This window comes from Oncorhynchus mykiss, chromosome 10 (genome assembly GCF_013265735.2).
Source record: "Oncorhynchus mykiss isolate Arlee chromosome 10, USDA_OmykA_1.1, whole genome shotgun sequence".
NCBI classification, from domain to species: domain Eukaryota; kingdom Metazoa; phylum Chordata; class Actinopteri; order Salmoniformes; family Salmonidae; genus Oncorhynchus; species Oncorhynchus mykiss.
In genome coordinates this window covers 58,094,883-58,119,521 of record NC_048574.1, presented here as the reverse complement: position 1 = coordinate 58,119,521, position 24,639 = coordinate 58,094,883, and the positions used below count along the sequence as shown (strand labels likewise).

Below are 24,639 nucleotides of genomic sequence, written 5' to 3'. Positions count from 1 at the left end.
AGGGAGGGAAGGAAGGAAGGTGGGTGGGGGTAAAACACGGTGAGACAGACGTGTGTGAGGCTGCAGAGGAGAGAGAGAGTGAGAGATGGTTCAGATAAATCACAAAAAAATCTGTGATAAAAATATCATCAGAGAGAGAGACAAAATGTGTATGATTTGAATTTTGCTTATCAGCCAGGTGAAAAGATGGTGGGGAAAATAAGTGGGTGAACTGACCCTAGATTATTGGTTTGATTAAAAAATATGATTGGTTTAATTCAGTGGTGTAAAGTACTTAAGTACAAATACTTTAAAGTACTACTTAAGTATTTTTTGAGGGGTATCTTTACTTTACTATTTATATTTTGGATTACTTTTACTTAATTCCTAAAGAAAATTATATTCTTTGTACTCCATACATTTTCCCTGAAACCCAAAAGTACTTGTCACATGTTGAATGCTTAGCAGGACAGGAAAATAGTCCAATTCACGCACTGAACAAGAGAACACATGGTCATCCCTGCTGCCTCTGGTATGGCTGACTCACGAAAAACAAATGCATCGTTTGTAATTGATGTCTTCTTAGTGTTGGGGTGTGCCCCTGGCTGTCTTTACATAATAAAAAAACAGAAAAGGGTGCCATCTGCTTTGCTTACAGTTTTTCTCAATTGCTAAAACACTAAAACCCATTGGCTGAACAAAGTTCTCAGTTGCCTGGACTCATTTAGCTTATTATGCAGTCTGTTGTCAATACCTTCAACCATTTCACATGGTGAAACACAATTTGCAGATCTCACTTTTCAGCAAAACTCTAACCACATTCTCATTCTCAAAACACATTCTGCACTCGAATGCACAAATCATCCATACTGGTAAACACTGATGTCATTGATTGAACACAACCACTCAAAATTGATTTAACCTGTTTCAAATGATACGACACAACCAATATAAGAAGGTTCAGCAAACAGGTTGTTGAAGGAGAATGTCTGAGAATGCATAGAATAAACAATGTGAGAGGATGAGTTTGTGGGTGAAGAGGAAGAGGAGGAGGGCAAGGAAGAGGAAGAGGAAGACAAAGAGTGGAAATATTTGATGAAATTCGAGCAACAGTTATAGACCACGTTCTTGTCCATGGACTGACAATGAGGGGAGCAGGACTTAGAGTGCAACCCAATTTGAGCTGATTTTCTGTGTCTACCATAGTAAGGACATTCAGAGAAGAGAACAGGTACAGTATACTGCTGTATTTTTGTAATTGCAAATTTACTGTACTACACTATATGCAGCTGTTTCAAAAGACATTTGTAAAGTTAATCACTGTATGTATTGTACTGCATGAATATGTTTTGTAACTGCACAACTACGTTTTGTAGAATTGCAAGGCTGCCACATGCAGGTGGAAGGACAGCTATATTCACTCAGGAGCAAGAGGCCATTAAAGTTGGTCCTTCAAGATAATGCAATACGACTCAGAGAAATCCAGGAATGAGTGATACGAGACAACACACACTTCCAGGGAGTCGACAGTGTGAGCATTTCCACAATTGACCGTGTCCTCCATCGTAACAGGATGCGAATGAAACAAGTATACAGCGTACCTTTTGAGCGCAACTCACCAAGGGTGAAAGAACTGCGAGCTCAGTATGTGCAAGTAAGTGTACATTCAGAAACGTTTACTGTAATCCAGATTGTCTACAGTACTAACACATACTATGTGAATGACATTACTCTTCAGTACATACAATGTATGTGAATCAGAAGCCTAATTGTACTCTACAGTATAGCAATGTCTCTGTACGACTTACAAAATTCTACATACAGTATTGTATTTCTACATAGATAATATTTGACTTGGAATCCTTGGACAGACCCCATGAGTTCATCTTTGTCGATGAAGCAGGCCTCAAACTAACAAAGAGGAGAAGGAGAGGCCGAAACATGATTGGACAGTGGGCCATTGTTGAAGTCCCTGGTCAACGAGGTGGCAATGTCACAATCTGTGCTGCTATCAGCAACCATGGTGTTCTACATCACCATGTTACACTCGGGCCATATACAGTGGGGCAAAAAAGTATTTAGTCAGCCACCAATTGTGCAAGTTCTCCCACTTAAAAAGATGAGAGAGACCTTTAATTTTCATCATAGGTACACTTCAACTATGATAGACAAAATGAGGGGGAAAAATCCAGAAAATCACATTTATAGGATTTTTTATGAATTTATTTGCAAATTATGGTGGAAAATGAGTATTTAGTTACCTACAAACAAGAAAGATTTCTGGCTCTCACAGACCTGTAACTTCTTCTTTAAGAGGCTCCTCTGTCCTCCACTCGTTACCTGTATTACTGGCACCTGTTTGAACTTGTTATCAGTGTAAAAGACACCTGTCCACAACCTCAAACAGTCACACTCCAAACTCCACTATGGCCAAGACCAAAGAGCTGTCAAAGGACACCAGAAACAAAATGGTAGACCTGCACCAGGCTGGGAAGACTGAATCTGCAATAGGTAAGCAGCTTGGTTTGAAGAAATCCGCCAAGGACTCAAATCCTGCAGTGCCAGATGTGTCCCCCTGCTTAAGCCAGTACATGTCCAGGCCCATCTGAAGTTTGCTAGAGAGCATTTGGATGATCCAGAAGAAGATTGGGAGAATGTCATATGGTCAGATGAAACCAAAATATAACTTTTTGGTAAAAACTCAACTCATCGTGTTTGGAGGACAAAGAATACTGAGTTGCCTCCAAAGAACACCATACCTACTGTGAAGCATGGAGGTGGAAACCTCATGCTTTGGGGCTGTTTTTCTGCAAAGGGACCAGGATGACTGATCCGTTTAAAGGAAAGAATGAATGGGGCCATGTATCGTGAGATTTTGAGTGAAAACCTCCTTCCATCAGCAAGGGCATTGAAGATGAAATGTGGCTGGGACTTTCAGCATGACAATGATCCCAAACACACCACCCGGGCAACAAAGGAGTGGCTTCGTAAGAAGCATTTCAAGGACTTGGAGTGGCCTAGCCAGTCTCCAGATCTCAACCCCATAGAAAATCTTTGGAGGGAGTTGAAAGTCCGTGTTGCCCAGCAACAGCCCCAAAACATCACTGCTCTAGAGGAGATCTGCATGGAGGAATGGGCCAAAATACCAGCAACAGTGTGTGAAAACCTTGTGAAGACTTATAGAAAACGTTTGACCTCTGTCATTGCCAACAAAGGGTATATAACAAAGTATTGATACACTTTTGTAGGTGACCAAATACTTATTTTCCACCATAATTTGAAAATAAATTCATTAAAAATCATACAATGTGATTTTCTGGATTTTTTTTCTCATTTTGTCTGTCATAGTTGAAGTGTACCTATGATGAAAATTACAGGCCTCTCTCATCTTTTTAAGTGGGAGAACTTTCACAATTAGTGGCTGACCAGCACCTTCTAAGATTGATTGCCAATCTAAGAAATATTTTATTTGAGCAGCAGGTTCAAGAGCAGCAGGGTCAAGAGTTAAATGAGAATCCCATTCCCACCTATGTGATAGTGTGGGAAATGTCAGTTTCCACCGAGCTGCTCAGGTAAGGGAATGGTTTAACATCAATGGGTAGTTTGTGAACTTGTACCTCCCTCCATACTCGCCTTTCCTGAATCCGATTGAGGAGTGTTTCTCCTCTTGGAGATAGAAAGTGTATGATAGACAACCCTACACCAGAGTAAATATGCTGCAAGCCATGGATTTAGCCTGTGGTGAAATAGGTGAGGAATCATGTCAGGGCTGGATACAAGAGGCTTCTTCCCCCGTTGCCTCAGGAGGGACAATATTGCTTGTGATGTTGACAAAGTGCTCTGGCCTGACCCAGCCCAAAGACAAGAAGAAGCACATTGATCACATGTTTACTCCTTTGATTTTTGTCCCTTTTAGTATTGTATACTGTAGTACAGTGCATTGTAGGCTGCATACTGTACAATGGACAAATTGTATGGCCCTGAACATTGTGCTTTCCATTTATTAACAGTACTGACTGCTCAATAGATTGTGACTGGTTGCAGGTTCATATCAACAAAGAACAAGAATTACAGTATCACAGAGACAAAGGACAAGTTTGTGAGATTGCAGGGTACAGTACTGTAAAAATAGGGGTAATTTCTGATCAATTTTGAGCTACTTTGATAGAGCATGTTTTCGTTCATCATAAGACAATGACGGAAAAATATGAATATGTTTTTTTATATTCAAAATGTACTTCTCCCTGAGAATTGTAGGTTTTGAACAATGTGTTTTCTATTTTTCAGTGAATTGTTTACTGACTGCTTGAGAGTGTATATCATTTTGATCACTTTGTTTATGATTTGAGAGCAGTGTTTGATTTTGAACACAGGTAAAACTGTTTTGAGGCGAATGTTTCATTTTGCAAGAGGTTATACAAATAGTGCTTGAAGATGAGGTTTTGTGGTTAATGTTTTCAGGAAATGGAGCAAGGGTTCAGAAATTGTGTTTTAGTAATCGAGAAAAACTGTAATATAAGGAATTTGGAATGATTTTGACACTTAAGTATATTCTAGGAATTACATTTACTTTTGATAGTTAAGTATATTTATAACCAACTACTTTTAGACTTTTACTCAAGTAGTATTTTACTGGGTGGCTTTCACTTTTACTTGAGTAACTTCCTATTAATGAAGGTATCTGTACTTTTACTCAAGTATGACAATTGGGTACTTTTTCCACCACTGTTTCATTTCCCGATTGGGATCTTTGACCTTGTGGTAATGTGGTGGCGAGAGGAGAGTGAGTGTGAAGATCATTCACTGTTTTGTTATGACACAATGGAAAATGTGACGCACAGCTAAGTGAATTATAAATGCTATAATAGGACATTACATGTTCACCGTTTCTGACAAGAGGAAAAGCAGTGAACAGTTGTTTCACTACTCATTGCTGTATCACAGTGCTTCACACTCTGCAGTCCAGCTGCCACCTGGTGGCATTCCTGGCTGACTACATTGCAGACGCATGCCAGCTAACCACGTCACGTGTTATAGCTATCTGATGCCCGGACTGGGCAGTCGATTAAAGTGGCACGCAACAATTAGTTGATGCAATGCAACGTCTTTAAGAACTCGACCTACATCATAATGAACAGAGAGATTGTAGATGAATAGACTCCGCATCTCCTATGTTTGTGGGGACAGACAAAGTGATTGAAAATCAAAAACAGAAATAAGTCTAGTTACGACCAGATAGATTTTGGACTGACTGAGGAGATGGCACGATACTTGATACTTATTCTCGTGCTTTGCTTGCTGGCAGGTAAACTGAAAAGGGATTTTTGAACAGGTGTCTCACAACATGTTCTGTTGTTTTCTGGTTTCTAGGGTTATTTAATTTCTGATTATGCTTCAAAGTATTAAAATGTAAAATATCAATTAAAGAGAAGATTAGTGGTAGAAATCAAGTAGAGAGAATTTGAGCTTTAAAGCCACATGATACAGATGAGAGAGAATAAAGTAGACGGCACGGGGTCAAAATTTAGATTTATGACCCTATGTCCGGATGATGCGTACATGCCCAAATATGGGCATCCGGCCACTACTTCCTGTTCCTGTTGTCACGTGTTAGAGGGTGTGTTATTTTTCAAGCTTTCAACAACAATAAAACAACCATCTAAATAATGTTTCTCGGCCTAACACACTCGAGTTTCCTATTTAGTTCTCTTTATTTGCACATGCACCGAGCTTCCAAGTGGCTCCAGCCTACGGATGCTCTGTGCATGTACCCCGTGAGGGTTTTGAAAGAGGTAGATTAGAACCCCAAAGTAATAAGGGTAAGAAAAGATCACAAAGTTAATTTCAGATTCAGGTTTAGGGGGTAACAACTTTAGGGAAACCACTTTTCACACTATGTACAGACCTAGAGAGCCAACACATAAAGGTGTAACAGGGATGAATGTACAACAGTAGTCTTCTGTAACAAGCAATACGTGTGTTTTACATACAGATCTAAATATGTTTTACATACATCCAGGACTGAATGGCTTCACAAACTCCTTTTTAAAGGTTATGTAAGTAAACTGTAACAGGCCTCATTCAGCAGTCTAGAGATGAACCTAGAGACACCAAAAAACATCCATGTTTAGAGCAGCTAGGTGTTTATTCCCCAATGTAAGGGGGGCAAAGAGCGGATTTACCTAACTCTGTGCAGAACATAGTAATTTCCCTGAAGGGGGATCAAAGGAGAGCTGCTCTCCAGGGTGGGGGCTGTCACAGTCAATCATGACAGACTCTTTTTGAAAGGCCCTTACTTATGACTTAAACAAAATCATTTTCTACCCAGCTTATTAATTAATGCTGTGGGATAAATCAGGTGTTTCTTGGTGGTCTTAAACAAATCTACAGTGAAACAAAAGTGTACACTTTACACACATGTTTGTGGACTTTAAAAAAAAAAAGACCGCAGTAACATGACAGATATAGTAGAGGTGCTACAAAAAAATCGATTAGTTCGTATGTATTTTCCAAAGCCTGTCTGGATGTGAACGACATTGTGCCAGGAAAACTTACGGAGCTGAGGCTTGTGTGGGATATCCTACGAGCAAGAGAGGATGTCTTGACCACGGGGTGGAATTGGAAACGGCAGGATGTCAGGGTTAAACCTATAACCAGGCCCTTTATCTGCAATAAATGAATAGTAAAAATGTTTAATTAATTATGACATGTTTTAAACTGTATGTACTAAAAGTTGAAAAATACTGAACTTCCCCTTTAAGTAGCAATGATTTTAGTAGCCCAGCAAAATCGAATGAACATTTAGAAAACACATCCTGTCCCTGCTCTATGTAGACTTAGCTCTTCATGCATGGTCTGGGCTCTGGCCCCTGATGCAAGAACTCTGGTTTGACCCATTTCAGGTGAGTAACTGTTGTTTCGCTGTGTCCCAGATCTGAAGAGTTCTGTTCAGACTGAGGTGAAGGATGTGAGACGAGGAGTGTGAGAGACAGTCACTCTACACACTGGACGTACCAAACTACACAGAGGCGATCACATGCTATGGGCATATGGTCCAGTCAGTCCAGAGAAAAAGAATAGCTCGGCTGAGCATGGATGTGAACAGAACATACTATAGTGAGAAGTTCAGAGACAGACTGCAGATGGATACTCTGACTGGATCTCTCACCATCAACGACTGTGGACTTAATAAGCTACAAATCATCAGCGAGGAGATCTCATTCCAGAGTTTCAATCTAAATGTCTATAGTGAGTGTGTCTTTACCAGTGTATGCCCTGTATGCCGATGCATTTTTTTAATGTGTCGATGTACTTAAATAACGTGTTATTCATTCTGGTTTCCCAGCTCCGGTGTCTACTCCTCACATCAGGAACCTCGCCGTTTACCAGTCAGTCCATCGAAGTAAGAGCTGTTCAGTGGTGTGTTTTGTGGCCACCCGGAGAGAGGTGACCCTGTTCTGGTAGAGAGGAGAGGAGAGACTGACCAAGGCTAGCTTCCCCGAACTCTCCTCCGCCAACCTGTCTCTCCCTCTAGAGATAAAGCTACAGGACAAAGATATCTACACCTGTGTAACTGCCAACCCAGTCAGCAACCAGACAACCAAACTCAACGTTGAGGAGCACTGTCCTCAATATGTAGGTATGACAATAATCCATGATGGGATATTCATTTTAAGAAGCAGCTATTTGAACACGTCTGCCCTAGTTGTAGTAACTCCTCTCTCTCTCTCTCTTTCTCTCTGTCCGTTTGTCTGTCTCGTCTGTCTGTCTCTCAGATTCCTGTGCCTGGTGCATCAGCCTGACTGAGTTGGTGGTACGATTGGTTCTGTCGGCTCTGGTGGGTGTGGCCATGACTGTTTTGCTGTTTCATTACTTCAGATAAAAAATACACTCTCAGGCTCAGCCCTGACTGTCTCATCACATGCCCCAGTACCACTTCTGTGTAGTGCTGCACAACATGTTACTTGGGGAGATTCTATTCAATTCTATTCTACCATTCTGTTCTGGTTTGTTCAGTTCTATCCGACTTCTCGATCACCCAACGTGTTTTTGGTTCAGTCACTCTCACAGCTTTGTCAGGATTCAGAAGACTTTTAAAAAGCCTACGCTTCTGAAGTAAATATGTTATATAAATAATAATGTTAAATAAATAATGTTATGTCATTGCTTTCATTGTACATAACACATGTATGTAGATTGATGCTTCTTTTGTAAAAAAATCTGCTGCATTGCCAATGAACTTAATTCACAAACATCAATGCTTATGCGTGAGACTCATCCAATGCAGACCTGTCATTGTCTTACTGTAAAGGACATCATTTCTAATAAAACATTGATCTGGAATGTGTCAGCATCGTTCATATTCTCTGAATTCACCTCAGGTAGTAGAGGTGCAAAATAACTTATTTCTACATAATAAACTAACCCATGGTGGAACATATTTATTATAATGATTATGATGATGGACAATATTTACACAGTGTGTGTGAATTCGCCTTTATTTTGGTAGACAGAGACAGCCATGGATATAACTCTTGAATACTCCTTTACTTTGTACAATGCCGCCACCCAGTGGATATTATTGTTGAGATCACAAATTCAACAAACTGTTACAGTTGAAACAGCATCGACTCCTCATGAGCATAGACAGGCCAGTGGTACTGATGGTCAAAGACCACCAAGGTGTCCCTGAAGTCCCTTTTCTGTCCAACAAGTCATTAAAACGTAACCCTATTTCAGACCCATCAATGTCTTATGAAGGCCAGGGTAGCATTTTTTAAATTTTATTTTACCTTCATTTAACTAGGCAAGTCAGTTAATAGGGGGCAGTATTTTGATGTTTGGATGAAAAACGTGCCCAAATGAAACTGCCTATTTATCAGGCCCAGAAGCTAGAATATGCATATAATTGGCAGATTAGGATAGCAAACACTCTAAAGTTTCCAAAACTGTCAAAATATGGTCTGTGAGTATAACAGAACTGATATTGCAGGCTAAAACCTGAGATAAATCCAACCAGGAAGTGCTGTTATTCTGAAACCTCTCTGTTCCATTGCATGCCTACCCTCCATTTAAAGGGATGTCAACCAGATTCCTTTCCCTATGGCTTCCACAAGGTGTGAACAGTCATTAAGACATCGTTTCAGGCTTTTATTTTTAAAAATGAGTGAGAATGATCACATCGCGTCAGTGGATAGCTAGGTTTCCCCAGATTTGTTCATGCGAGAGACCTTTCCTTTCTCTCTTGTATTGAAAAGGCTACCGTCCGGTTGAAAAATTATTGATTATTTATTGTAAAAACAACCTGAGGATTGATTATAAAAAACGTTTGACATGTCTCTACGAACTTTACGGATACTATTTGGAATTTTCGTCTGCCCTTCGTGACCTGCACGAGCCTGTGGATTACTCAACAAAATGCGCCAACCAAATGAAGGTTTCTGGATATAAAAATAATCTTTATCGAACAAAATGAACATTTATTGTGTAACTGGGAGTCTCATGATTGCAAACATCCGAAGATCATCAAAGGTAAGCGATTAATTATATTGCTTTTCTGACTTTCGTGACCAATCTACTTTGCTGCTAGCTGTTTGTAATGTTTTGTCTGCTGAGAGAGCTGTCCTCACGTAAACGCTTGGTTTGCTTTCGCTGTAAAGCTTTTTTGAACTATCACGCCAGGTGGATTAACAACAAGCTAAGCTGTGTTTTGGTATATTGCGCTTGTGATTTCATGAAAATTAAATATTTTTAGTATATTTTTTAATTTTAATTTAAATTTGGCGCTTTGCAATTCAGCGGATGTTGACAAAAATGATCCCGCTAAAGGGATCGGTGTGTGCCAAGAGGTTTTAAGAACAAATTCTTATTTTCAATAATGGCATAGGAACAGTGGGGTAACTGCCTTGCTCAGGGGCAGAACAACAGATTTGTAGCTTGTCAGCTCAGGGATTCGATCTTGCAACCTTTCGGTTGCTAGTCCAATGCTCAAACCACTAGGCTACCTGCCGCCCCTGTTGTACATCATCTATGCCACCCAGTGGAAACTAATACAGTAGTCATATGTGAACTGAGAGATTTTAAGGTTGTAGATGAGGTGACTCCGCCTCCCCTGTGGGTATACAGGAAGTCAAAGACCACTGGGAATAGGTCTTATCAGTTTAGTTACGACCAGATAGATGTTGGACTGACTAAGAAGATGGTACGCTATTTAATACCTACTCTCTTGCTTTTCTTGATGGCAGGTAGCTTAAATCATTTTTTTAAACAGGTTTTTACAGCTATGTGCTGTTATTTTGTTATGACGTGGATATTTGATTTAAATCAAAGTATTTAAACTATGCTTATTAGTGTTTGAAAGATAGCAGTTAAAAACAATACTAAAGGTAGCAATAAGAGGGAATAAGCCTGTATCATCTAAAATGTCCTTTGTGTTCCCATTTTACTGATGCACATAATTTAATACCTGAATACAACTTTAATTGGTGTGGCATTTATCCTATTGTGTACTTAAAATATGGTGTTTTTTTTGATGAATCAAGAAAATGTCCTCATTCATTTTTCTTTTTTTAGACAGAGCAATGGCGATTGTCTATTCAGCACTTCAAAAATATCAGTGTTGAAAATTGTAGTCAAAGCTGTTAGAATTTCCTGTCTGTTCACAAAGAGTAAGCTTGGCTCTTCCTGTGTGGTCTGGACTCAGGCCCCTGCCGTGTGAACTCTTCTTAGACTAGGTGGGTGACTTACCAAATGTGTTACTGTGTTTCAGATCTGAAGGCGGAAGTGAAGCCACTGCGAGGGAGAGAAGGGCAGACTGTCACACTACACACGGGACTTGCCAAACTACAGAGTGACGCAAAGATATTTTGGCTATTTGGGCCAGTCCGTCCAGAAATTTTCATTGTTGAGAGTCAGGCCTTCAGAGGAGAAATTATAACTGAGTACAAAGGGAGATTCCAAGGCAGATTACATCTGGACAGAGAGACTGGATCTCTCACCGTCAGAAACCTCACCATCAACGACTCTGGACTTTATGAGCTTCAAATCATCAGTGAACAGGTCACCTACCACAATATCATTTTCACAGTCTACGGTGAGTATGTTTTAGACCAGTTTTCAATCAATATCGAACAAGATCTGAAATCAGAGTTACATTGTTCATGGTAAATCCACAAATTCCCTTTCTTCATTGTTCATGATAAATGTGACCTTTAGTCAATGTTGTGCCCAATAATCACTGTAATAACTGTTGGTCTCCTGGTGTCCCAGCTTCAGTGCCTACTCCTAACATCAGAAACACCCCACATAATCCCTCAGTAAACAGTTGGTTGGTCAGTGGGAGCTGTTTTGTGGTGTGTTCTGTGGCGAACGGGAAAGAGGTAACCTTGTCCTGGTACAGAGGAGAGGAGAAACTGAACAATACAAGTAGTCCCCATCAGGCCGACCTGTCTCTCCCTCTGGAAATTAAAGGAAAAAACAGTGACACCTACAGCTGTGTAGCAACCAACCCGGTCAGTAACCAGACAACCATACTTAGCATTGAGGAGCACTGTCTGCAACATGCAGGTATGTCGACAATCCATAGCATACTGATATTGGATCAATTGATATGCGTAATGTGACTCTCATTGTCTGTGCGTCTCTTTCACTCAGACTCCAGTGACTGTGCCCGGTGCATCACCCTGACTGAGTTGGTGGTGCGATCAGTCCTGTCTGCTCTGGTGGCTGTGGCCACGATTGCTCTGCTGGTTCATCACTTCTGGCACAGGAGAAACCCTTAGACTCGGACTTGACTCTCTGGGGTATCACTATTTAAAAAACTGTCCATAGTTTTGCATGGACTTGAACAGTGTGATGATATTGTCATTTACATGACGTAACAAATGTCATGACATAATGAGAAGAAAAAACAAACACCCTTACCTTTCATGAACTAACACTTGTACTTGTCTTTTCTTACTAGTACTGACTTTGCTGATAGCTACACGAGGCAAATGTTTTGATTACTATGACTATGATATGATATGTCTCTTTTAGCTACCTTAAGATAAACGCACAAACTGTAAGTCGCTCTGGATAAGAGCGTCTGCCGAAATTACTCAAATGTGTTTGGAAAAGTAACTATGTACTGGAAACAGTTTTATAACAGAAGTTGTTTTCACTTGCCCACTAATGTCAATTGCTATAGCAAAAGCATAAGGATACCTGTCAAGAATACACAACTTTGTCATAACCGTGAAAAGTATCATGGTGTTTGTTGGTGGACTATTTTGTTTTGTTTTAGGAAAGTGGACATTGCTCTCCTTGTCATAATGCTATCACAGTGTCATTGGTGCTTTCACCCATGGAGATCACAAGTCAGACACATAACAGCACTTTAACAGTGGCCTGTTAAAATATAGTTATTCCAAGTCTTTTCAGCGGGAATTAATCTTGTCAGGTACTAACAAGGACATTGAATCAACAGTTTGTTGTATATTCAAATATGTTAAAAAAAACATGATATTACATATAAATTATTAAAATAACAACATTCTCTCAGCATTTGTATTTTGGCACAATGTTAGGCTAGTTAGCTCACTGAGCAGAGCTCCTGGAGCTGTGCAGCAATAGTGCTGTTGTGACGACAACCCGGATCTTTTTGTTGCGCAATCTGGAGATTGTTATGAGTTTAAAATAGTGTCTAGTGCCTACACTCTGAGCTGAAAAAAAATGATATCTAGAACCTAAAAGGGTTATTCGACTGGCCTCATAGGCAAACCCTTTGAAGAACCCTTTTTGTTTCCATTCCATCCAGGTAGAACTCTTTTGGGTTCCATGTAGAACCCTTTCCACAGAGAGTTCTACATGAAACCCAAAAGGGTTCTAATTGGAACCCAAAAGGCTATTTTCTATCTTGCCCCTCACCCCTAGCACCCAGTTGGGCTGATTCAAGTTTCCCTGCTCCTCAGCACAGATAAAAACAAACAACAAACACTTCTATAGATGCCAAATAGACTACAGGTTTTGGTTCCATATGCATTTCCACAGATGAGATGAGAGGTTGCTGTTGTAGTTAAGTAAACATTATCACAAAAAAGACTGTGCCTTGTAAGGGAATAACCGCACACCTCATCAGTGTGAGAATACAAGAGGCCTCAATATCCAAGTGATATTGATGGCAAACAATGATAAAAGAGGAAGGTAAATTCAATCCATATAAAGCCATATATAAACGTTTGATATAAAATGGTTGAGACTGTAGCTCCACATGGCACCTTCTACGGAGGCAAATGGAATGAAACAGCCAGGGATCCACCTGAATTTTGCATAATAGAAACTCTCATTTTTGTTGCAAAAAGTTTTCAGTTTCGAGGAAACGGTTTCCATCGCTAAACGTTTTGCAACAGTGTCCGACTAATGAATACACTGTCCTAATTAGAGTTCAACTTATGCTATGTTACCTATAACCCTTTATGCTACTATACTGGTTCAATGTTCTAACTAAACTATTTATAACTTTGACCAATTCCCAGAAGTTTAATGAAGATTTAGACAAAGCCCCCAGTCTGCAATAGATCAATCCTTTATTCAGAGAGTACTCTGAAGTCAAAAATGAGGATACAGTAATTTTATAACCCCTCACACACACACACACACACACACATAATTTCTCATTATCTTCTACAAGCCTAGCCATTCCTAACAGTTACTCCCCCTTACCTAAGTTGGGGAGGCCTCTTTCCTGTTATTTGGTTTCAGAGTTATCACAAGTCGACAGTTCAGTTGGCCTTGAATGTCTCAACTCTACCCAGCTCATATTGCGAAACAGTGACACAATGGCCTAGTCACACACATTATGGAATTATGACTCTAACACATTTCATACAATTATACGATTTCAGGGTGGAATCCTTTTGTCAATACTTTAAACATATACATTCCTTTATCAACTAGCAAACCCACAGTTGGTGTCACAAAAACCATAATATCCCACCGGACACACACCGGTTGAATCAACATTGTTTCAACGTAATTTGTCAAGTTATTGTGATGTGGAAAACACATTGGATTTGGCAAAAGTAATCCATGTTGTTTTGAGGGGAACATTTAAACCACCGGAGTACACTGAGCTTACAAAACATTAGGGACACCTTCCTATTATTGATTTGCACCCCCCTCAGACCAGCCTCAATTTGTCAGGACATGGACTCTACAAGATGTCGAAAGCATTCCACAGCGATGCTTCCCACAGTTGTGTCAAGTTGACTGAATGTCCTTTGGGCGGTGGACCATTCTTCATACACTTGGGAAGCTGTTGAGATTGAAAAACACAGCACTGTTGCAGTTTTTGAGACACTCAATCCGGTGCGCCTAGCACCTACTACCTACGATACCCCGTTCAAAGGCACTTAAATATTTTGTCTCACCAATGGCAAACATACACAATCCATGTCTCAAGGCTTCAAAAAAATCCTTATTTTACCTGTCTCCTCCCCTTCATCTACACTGATTGAAGTGGATTTAACAGGTAAAGTCAATAAGGAATCATAGCTTCCACCTGGATTCACCTGGTCAGTCTGTCATGGAAAGAGCAGGTGTTCCTAATATGTTGTACACTCAGTGTACAGTGTGTCATCATGGTAACCAATGTTCAACATAGACTAACCTTATATGACATATGTTGATTTGTACCTTTGAAACGACATCAGATCGTCAACGTTATATCCACTATCAGAAGAAAAAAAACAATAGCCTGGGCAGCACCTCCTACTGGAGAGTTAATCTATCTACAGCTACCCATTTGGTCTCCCATCCAGGGTCTTCACCAAGCTCAGTTTTGATATTTGTCACTGCCTAGTACCAATGTGCTATCGTGAGAATGATTACTGAGAGATCTCTTAATAACTAAATAGATTCACTGTTGCTATCGAAGTCATTCCAAAGGACAGGTTCAACAGAGCAAATGAAACGTAACCATACTTTATAGGTCATATTTCGTCAATTATACTATTTAGGCCTTTATAGCGTTTGCAAAGTCACCAACAGCTTTTGTTTTAAGTTCAACCCAGTGTTCAACTAAAAATAGACAATACATATAGGCCTATGGTTTTTAGCTTTTTTTTTTTTTTAAAGAATAGGACCAAATCAAATCAAACTTGAAATACATTTTATGGTTGACATGGAGACCTGAATCCAACATATAATTTGTATATTTTGTAAACAAACTGGATATTGTATTGCGTTTGGTTGTCAACGCAACCAAATGTAATTTGAAGGAGATGCTTCTTCTGCTGGGATAGTTTCATCTGTGCCACTGACTTAGTCTGGCTTTAATTCCAGTTTGTCTACAAATTAATCATGTATTTGTTGGATTCACATAAGTTAAGGAATAGGACTACTCAAAACCAATCAAAAATGAAATGCACTTCAAATAAAGTTTGATTTAATGCTATTCTTTAACTTCGATTTTTGGTTGAGATGGAGATGTGAATCGGACATATTTTTTTTAAACATGACCTTTATTTAACTAGGGAAGTCAGTTAAGAACAAATTCTTATTTACAATGACGGCCTACCCCGACAGCGCTGAGCCAACTGTGTGCCGCCCAATGGGACTCCCCAATCACTGCCAGATGTGAGGCAGCCTGGATTTTAACCAGGTACTGCAGTGACCCCTCTTGAACCGTCTTAGACCACTGCACCACTCGGGATAATATCAATTATTAATTTGAAGACGAAATAGAATTAAAGCCAGACTAAGTCAGTGGCACAAAAAAATGCATCTCCTTCAAATGTTGATGTTTTGTTGCATTGGCAACCAAACACAACTCAATATCACTATTGTAATACAGTAAATAGTCTATTAACTTGTTGACAAGTTAACAAGTGATATGTTGGATTTACGTCTCCAACTAATCCAAAAATGGAAGTTAAATAATAGGATTAAACCAGTGGCTCAGTTGAAACTATCCTACCATTAGATAAATACAGTATATTTTAAATGTTTATATTTGCTGTGTTGTCAACCAAACACAGTTCAAGGGCAATTCCACCACTTTTCAACCTCATTTTCATTTTCTACATCACAATACCAGTCTCTGTAACAGCTGTTGGAAGGAGAGGACCAAAGTGCAGCGTCGTACATGTTCATATTTATTTATTGAACACTAAATACAAAGATAACAAGAGAATAAATGAAACCGAAACAGTCCCGTAAGGTGCAAACACTTATATGGAAAACAACTACCCACAAAACCCATGTGGGCAAGAGCTACCTAAGTATGGTTCCCAATCAGAGACAACGACAGACAGCTGTCCCTGATTGAGAACCATACACAGCCAAAAACAAAGAAAAAAAAACATAGAAAAAGGAACATAGAATGCCCACCCTAGTCACACCCTGGCCTAACCAAAATAGAGAATAAAAACCTCTCTATGGCCAGGGCGTGACAGTCTCTACATACGTGAAAATGGTGTATGTATACGTTTTGTGGAAAAAAATATAGACATTTATTCATGTGATGGCATCATCAAAGGTTAAAACATTTAAGGCCTCCTGAGTGGGGCGGTGGTCTAAGGCGCTGCATCGCAGTACGAGTTATGGCACTAAAGATTCTGGGTTTGAGTCCAGGCTCTGTCGCAGACGGCCGTGACCAGGAATCCCATGGGGCGGTGAACAATTGGCCCAGCGTTGTCCGGGTTAGGGGAGTGTTTGGCCAGCAGGGATGTCCTTGTCCCATCGCGCTCTAGCGACTCACTCCTGTAGCGGGACGGGTGCAGTGCACACTGACACCATCACCAGGTGTATGCGGTTTCCTCTGACACAGTAGTGTGGCTGGCTTCTGGGTTTAGTGGGCATTGTTTCAAGAAGCAGTGCAGCTTGGTTGGGTTGTGTTTCTGAGGACACACGGCTCTCGACCTTCACCTCTCCCGAGTCCGTAAGGGAGTTGAAGCCATGAGACAAGACTAACTACCAATTGGATACCAAACAATGGGGTAAACAAATATATATATATATATATATATATATATATATATATATATATATATATATATATATATATTTAAAAAAAGTTAAAACAGTGATTTTCAAACATGAGAATCGCAGTGAAGTGAGGAGCACCATGATGTCACAGAAGCATTTTTTAGCCACAGATGATAGAAATGCGCTGTAGACAGTACACTGGTTTGGTACTGGAAATAATGAATATAAGGTTGAAAAGTGGTGGACTTGCCTTTTAAGGCTATCTTTAAAAAAAATGTAAATATTTGTTCAACTGTTGGTCAATTTCTTCAACAAATAATCAGGTCTATATAATTATCAAACATTAGTAATGGAAAGGAAACACAGAGTCTTTGTTTAAGTATTAAAATACTCCTTTAGTAATACAATTGTAGTCAGAAGTTGGTACAGTGTAGAGGAGGGATTATTTGCTGCATAAAACACATCCTTTGTTCATGACAAAATGTACATTCTGTTTTTACAGTGGCAGGGACACAGTCTAATGGGTTCTTTTTCTTCAATGGGGAAGAAGATGAAATTGAGCGTTGGACTTGTAACCGAAAGGTTGCAAGTTCAAATCCCCGAACTGACAAGGTACAAATCTGTCGTTCTGCCCCTAAACAGGCAGTTAACCCACTGTTCCTAGGCCGTCATTGAAAATAAGAATTTGTTCTTAACTGATTGCCAAGTTAAATAAAGGTAAAATGAAAATAAATAAATAAAAATGCAGGGTCTGACAGAGTAGGCTACACCACAGAGTCCTCCTCTTCTGGACTCCCTGAGGTGGATACACAGCACCCTGTACAGTGAGCACAAAAACAATTGCGTATTTCAACACTGCTCATACCATACAGTATCAACCATGACAGGAGTACTTTGTCTTTAGGCTACTCAAGAAGGATGTCACTTACCTTTAATATATTTCTTTTTCCAGATGCAGCATATTACGATAAATAACTTTAGGCCTATTCCAAGGACTATCACAACGATTGTGATTAGATTAGGATCAGACTCTGTCGGAATAAAAACAGGGAACAAACTGATGAATCCCAAAACAATGTATACACTTTACCCTGTTTCTTCTCATAATTGAATTTGATAGTGTTGCTAAATTGTTCTACTTTTTTTGCTTAATTTAATCAATAGCAAAAAGAATGGAACTGAATGCTGTCTGTGTGGGCTGTTCCTGTCGATAAATATGACTGTTTTATCTGGTGTCTAACCCACAGCGCTGGAAGAATAGAAGTGACAGGGGATCCAAGTAAACTAATTAACCAGTCCAATAGCAAAGTAGATGTTGCACATTACCATTAATGACATACCTACAAACTGAAGGCAGAGTGTTTCAATGTTGAGTTTGGTTGTCTGGTTGCCGACTGGGTTGGCAGCCACACAGCTGTAGATATTGTTGTCCGGTAGCTTTATCTCCAGATGGAGAGACAGGTTGGTGGAGAGGTCAGGGCTGCTGGTCTGGTTGAGTCTCTTCTCTCCTCTGTACCAGGACAGGGTCATGTCTCTCCGGTTCTCCACAGAACACACCACTGAACAGCTCCCCTTCTCTGATGAACTGTCCAGAAAATCACCTTCAGGGATTTTTCTGACTTGAGGAAGTGGTACTGGAGCTGGGATATTAAAATTCAAACAATGATTTAACACAGATTCATGTCATTAATATTGGTCCTCTGGGTAGGAGGACAACTCTCACCAGTAACACAATTGTGGTGAGCACATTCCGTTTTTTATTTATCACTTTGGTGCAGTTTTCACAAGTATGTGGTACATTTTCACAACTTTAAGCACAAATCTAAACAGATCAAAACTGCTCAATTCAAAACTAAGCACATTCTCAATAGACTGAGTGCAACAAACAGTCACTTGTTCACTGCACAAAATCACTCTTTCAATTTTCATTCATATTCAAAGTATTTGCTCGTCACAAAGCAAAACTTGGTGTGACGTTGACACAGTGGTAGGATTTTACTGTGAGGAGGCAACAATGCGGATCTAGTTTTTCTTGCCAGACTGAGGCTTTTCATTTAGAAAGTGAAGAATTATGCTGTTGACTGAACACAACATACAAACAAAAATAACATACAGCTCCTGCCTCCTCTGGCATAAGCTGTTGCCATTATACCCGTAGGCTACACAGTCAAAACTCGTACCAGGAAATTAACAATAAACAAGGGAATCGTTTAATATTAGTTTTGATATACCTCCACGTTTTAATTGTTATATATGATCACATTATAGTTGTAAGTTTCGATAAGTATGCCTAGGCTAAATACATGATTAGACAGAGCATTTTAGGCTACGGAGCAAAGCACAACATGAGGTTTTGCGCGCACAATCCAATTGTCGCCGTTCGACCACAAACTCTAAACATGGTTATTTTTATCTGACAGGTGATCAAAAAACAAGACATCGGATAACATGGCTAACCCCACATTATTACAAGAACATACATGTGATTCGCCTAAACCGTTTCCATTCTCAATGTCTGGTTAGGCCTATTCATAATACGGCTTTAGATTCGGTGACTGGGGACATAATAACAATCGCTACAATGGTGTTGTAAATATCAGAATTTAATTGATACACTATAAGATTATGATTTTAGCTGGTGATACTGTAGCAGTTACAGTGACAAGTCACAAAAGTTTATATTGTGCAATGTTGCTTGGGGCAGAAATGGCATACAGTATACTACATCAATTCCTTTTACTGAAGCCTTCTGTTAGACAATTCATGCCACAATAATCCTATATTTCACGATTTCTTCTCAAAAACTGTTTCAGTAAGTCAAAAAAAAATCTCAACATGCTCCAAAATTTAATTAAAAAATGGGAAATGTTATTTATCCTCTATTTTTAATTCTATTCAGCACTTCAAAAATATCCGTTTTGAAAATTGTATCATGTATTTTGTGCTATTTGATTAAATTTTACAATAAAATTACTAATTGGTGAGCCTGTATCATTCTCTGATATACAGTATTGGTGACTAAATCCAATGTTCATGTTATTTTCTGAAGAAAACAGGATTTTTCATGAATGACTCAGGGTTGAAAGATGTTTTGACCTCAAATGAATCCTAATTCAAAGGTTGTTGTACCAAGAGTTTTGAAAATATACCTTACATCAGAAAAATGTGCCAAAGTGATTGAAAAAAACTGCAACAACATGGCTAGCATTATAATATAGCCTATTATATAATAATTATTGTTATCATGTATTATAATACTACAAATAATATAGTGCCTATAATAAGTATATTATTGTGCTACAAAATGGGATGGATTGAATTATTGTTATTTTTAAAATTACCTTCAATTTACTAGGCAAGTCAGTTAAGAACAAATTCTTATTTACAATGACAGCCTACACCGGCCATATCCTGACGACGCTGCACCAATTGTGCGCAGCCCTTTGGGACTCCTAATCACGACCGGTTGTGACACAGCCTGGATGAGGTATTGAACATGTCTCTGGTCTGTGTGGTTGAATCTGTGCTTCAAATTCACTACTTAATTGAGGGACCTTCAGATGTTGTATGTAGCTATCAGGTACACAGGAAGGGGTAGTCATTCAAAAATCATATTATTATATTATTTCACACAGAGTATGTGATTTGTTAGGCCAATCTTAACTATTAACTATTTTAGGCTTGTTCTAACGAAGTGGGTTGAACATTTTATAGAGTTTTCTTTTCACTTTGACATTATGGAGTATTTTGTGTAGATTAATGACAAAACAACCCTATTGGTCTAAATCCATGTCAACCCCACTTTGTAACACAACAAAATGTTAAAAAGTCCACTGGGGGCGAATATTATAGGCACTGTGTAATGTTTTGTGTCACACCTATTACTGTAAGGTATGGGCATTGGGTCCCACTTAAAACCCTGTTATATATATAAACCAATACTCACCATAGACAGTTAGATAGAATCTCTGAGATGTTTTGTGTGTATTGAAAAAGTCTAGCTGATAAACTCCAGAGTTGTTGAGGGTGAGATTTCTGATGGTGAGAGATCCAGTTTCTCTGTCCAGCTGCAGTTTCTCTCGGAATCTTCCTTTGAATTCTGTGATGTTCTCTCCTCTGATGACCTGACTCTCAACTATTGAGGTGTTTGGAATGACTGGACCAAAGAACCAAAATATCTTATCAGCCTGTAGTCCAGTTAGTCCAGTGTGTAGAGTGACAGACTGCCTCTCTCTCCCTGTCAATGTATTGACTTCAGCATTCACAGCTCCCAACAGATCTGGAATCAAACAAATAAAATATTAATGTGTTGTTCAGTAGCAAAGACAAAAGGCACATATCATTCTGTGTGTGTGTGTCAAGGTTATTATAGTTTTGTTTTAATTTGAAATTCAGTTGACCTTAAGTTTGTTTTCAGATCCACTTTACTAGTTTTTATTTAGTTTAAGTTTTATAAAAACATGTATTTTTTAGGTTTAAGGTTATAGGTTAGGTTTAAAGGTAAACTCAGCAAGATTACGTAGACACCACAAATTAAACTGAAGTACTGGGTCTATGGCAGGGGTGTCAAAGTCAAATGGACGGAGGGCCAAATAAAAAAATCAGCTACAAGACGAGGGCCGGACTGTTCGAATGTTCATTGAAAAATTTTTAAATTACGCATATAGTCTAGTGAACCTAATTGAACCTACTGAAAACCTAACAAATATATTACAATATGATCAGATAAATAAAGCAATATTTTCTTATGGCTCTGTCAGTAATCTTTAATTTTCAACAGACACAAAAGACAAATTTCCTTTATATAAATATCCCCATAACATGAACATTAAATGAAAGAAACCGGTATTCAAGGCACCATCAGTAGACTATATTTTCTATTTTAGCAAAAGTGGGCTAAATTTACTTCAAAGAAAAAACAATAATAGCAATTTTCTATCATCCACTCAACTGAAATATTTTTAAAATATAATTGGATTGAAATACAAAAAAATAAAGTGCAAAAATCTATTAATCAAAAACAACACTTTGTTTAAGGAGAAGTAACATGCAGTGAAAACAAATATTAAATTTTAACTTTTAAACTTGAACTGAGTAAAAACTCTAAATATGTGATTGCACAGTAATGTTCACTTGTTTGAGGTTGAGGGTGATACTTGGTGGTGTCCCATCTTTTCCACAAGTTCATCAATGTTCGGGGTAAGGCTCTGAGCTGAAGAAATCCTCAGAATTGAGTGGAGGTGTTCAGCAGTAAGTCGACTTCTGTGTGATGTTTTGTTCAGGTTCATCAAAGAAAACAGTTGTTCACACAGGTATGTGCTGCCAAACATAGACAACGTTTGAGCAGCCTGGATGCGCAGCTGGGGCATTGTGCCGGGGAGGAAACGGGCGAACTCCGCAGCACCCACTGCCGCATATTTTGCCCTCAGTGCATCATTGCATTGGAGGTCAATCAACTCCATTTGGAGGTTTGGTGGTGAGCTTTCCACGTCAACAGCAAATGGGTTACCGAGCAGTTCCAACCTGCTTTTTTGTGCTTCAAAGTCAGCAAATCGGCGTCGAAAGTCAGCGGCAAGCATACCTATTTTATCAGCCAACTGTGTGCTCGGGAACGCACTGGTAGAGAGCTTCTCTTTCATGGTCTGGCAGCTGGGAAAGTGGCTCAAATTTTCTTTCCGCATCTGCGTCTCCCACAGAGTCAGTTTGGTTTTAAATGCCTTCACTGTACTGTACATATCAGAGATGACACGATCCCGACCCTGCAGCTGCAAGTTTATTGCATTCAGATGACTCGTAATGTCACACAGAAAAGCCATTTCACACAGAAACATTTCGTCTCGGAGTTGTGTTGTGTCTTTCCCTTTGCTGTCCAAGAACAGACAAATCTCCTCACGAAGCTCGAAACATCTTTGAAGCACCTTTCCCTGGCTTAGCCATCGCACCTCTGTGTGATAAGGCAAATCACCATGCTCCGTTTCTAACTCCGTCAGAAATGCCTTGAACTGGCGGTGATTCAAACCTTTGGCTCTGATAAAGTTAACTGTGCGCGTGATGATGCTCATTACATGCTCCATTTTCAAGGCTTTACCGCACAACGCTTCCTGGTGTATGATACAATGATAAGCTGTCAGCTCACCTGTCGCGTTTTCCTCTTGCATCTTTTCCCGTATCTTCGCCACCAGTCCGCTCCTGTGTCCACACATCGCAGGTGCTCCGTCGGTTGTCAAACCCACGAGTTTTTCCCAAGGCAGCTCCATCTCATTTACACATCTTGACACCTCTTCATACAAATCATGCCCCGTAGTTGTGCCATGCATAGGACGTAAAGCCAAAAACTCCTCTGTCACGCTTAGGTTGGAGTCCACTCCGCGGATGAAAATTGACAACTGGGCAATGTCAGAAATGTCGGTGCTCTCATCCACAGCCAAGGAATATGCAATAAAATCTTTTCCCTTTTTCACAAGCTGCTCTTTTAGATTGATGGACAACTGGTCTACTCTCTCGGCAATGGTGTTTCTGCTCAGACTCACATTTAAAAAGAGTTGCCTTTTTTCTGGGCAAACTTCGTCACAAACTTTAATCATGCAGTTTTTGATGAAATCCCCCTCCGTAAATGGCCGGGCTGATTTAGCGATCTCTTCGTTTCATAATGTCGTCTCAGATTATACTCTTTCAGTACCGCCACACTTTCTCCACACAGAAGACACACAGGTTTTCCAGCTACCTTCGTGAACATATACTCCGACTCCCACCTTGTTTGAAACCCCCGGTTCTCAGTATCCACCTTCCGTTTTGCCATTTTTGATGGGTATCTGAAAGTTAATTTTACTGTGATGCTGACGACTGCTGTGCCAATAAATATTGAAATGAAGCAGCCTACTGCTCGGTGCGTCACCTTTGCATTGTGGGAAATGTAGTATTGGTGCGTGTAAAAGATCTGCGGGCTGCCGGCTTGCTGCGGGCCGGTTCTAATAATAAATCAAGATCATCCCAGGGGCCGTAAAAAACCTTCTTGCGGGCCGGATGTGGCCCGCGGGCCTTGACTCTGACATATGTGGTCTATGGCCACAACCTAGGGCTCGGTTTCCCAAAAGCAGTACAAAGTTAATCAGTAGAACCTTCATAGGAACATCTTTAAAATCTCCGAGCTGTTATTCCAAAGCAATCTCTAATAGGCTAGCCTACACATTATGAGGAGACCTGCCTGTTGTAACCAGCAGTGCAAAAAGGTATTAGGTGAACAATAGGTAATTAAAGGAATGAGAACAACAGTAAAAAAAGACAGTGAAAAATAAAAGTAGCGAGGCTATAACAGTCGCGAGGCTATATACAGGCACCGGTTGGTCGGGCTGATTGAGGTAGCATGTACATGTAGATATGGTTAAAGTGACTATGAATTTATGATAAACAGAGAGTAGCAGCCATGTAAAAGAGGTTTTATGGGGGAACATAATGGAAATCGTACGGGTAGCCATTTGATTACCTGTTCAGGAGTCTTGTGAATTGGGGGTAAAAACAAACACCGACACGAAGTACAATTTTTATAGGAATAGCCTACTTACCGATGATGAAAAGTACTGATATTCCCAAATATTGAAGCGTTGTCATTTTATAGTTCTCTATTACTGTGACTTCATAGGTCTCTTCACGGCCACTTTACGCTCTCTACGCTTTCAGGCGGGCGCACCTTTAATA

At 39.6% G+C, this 24,639-nt stretch overlaps 2 protein-coding genes across 2 annotated transcripts; one reads left to right on the top strand and one right to left on the bottom strand.

Moving 5' to 3' along the window:
* Positions 1 to 10,684: 10,684 nt before the first annotated feature.
* LOC110534356 (SLAM family member 9) lies at positions 10,685 to 12,215 on the top strand. Its single transcript, XM_021619161.2, has 3 exons — positions 10,685 to 11,071; positions 11,248 to 11,544; positions 11,632 to 12,215. The coding sequence occupies exons 1-3, from the start codon at positions 10,729 to 10,731 to the stop codon at positions 11,757 to 11,759; spliced, it is 768 nt and encodes a 255-aa protein (XP_021474836.2). The 5' UTR covers positions 10,685 to 10,728; the 3' UTR covers positions 11,760 to 12,215.
* A 5,493-nt stretch (positions 12,216 to 17,708) lies between these two features.
* Positions 17,709 to 24,639, bottom strand: LOC118966639 (SLAM family member 5-like). The gene is made up of 4 exons (XM_036989362.1): positions 24,507 to 24,639; positions 20,891 to 21,223; positions 18,285 to 18,584; positions 17,709 to 17,740 (listed from the first exon to the last, which is right to left on the bottom strand). Exons 1-4 carry the CDS (start codon positions 24,550 to 24,552, stop codon positions 17,709 to 17,711), a joined length of 711 nt encoding a protein of 236 aa, XP_036845257.1. The 5' UTR covers positions 24,553 to 24,639.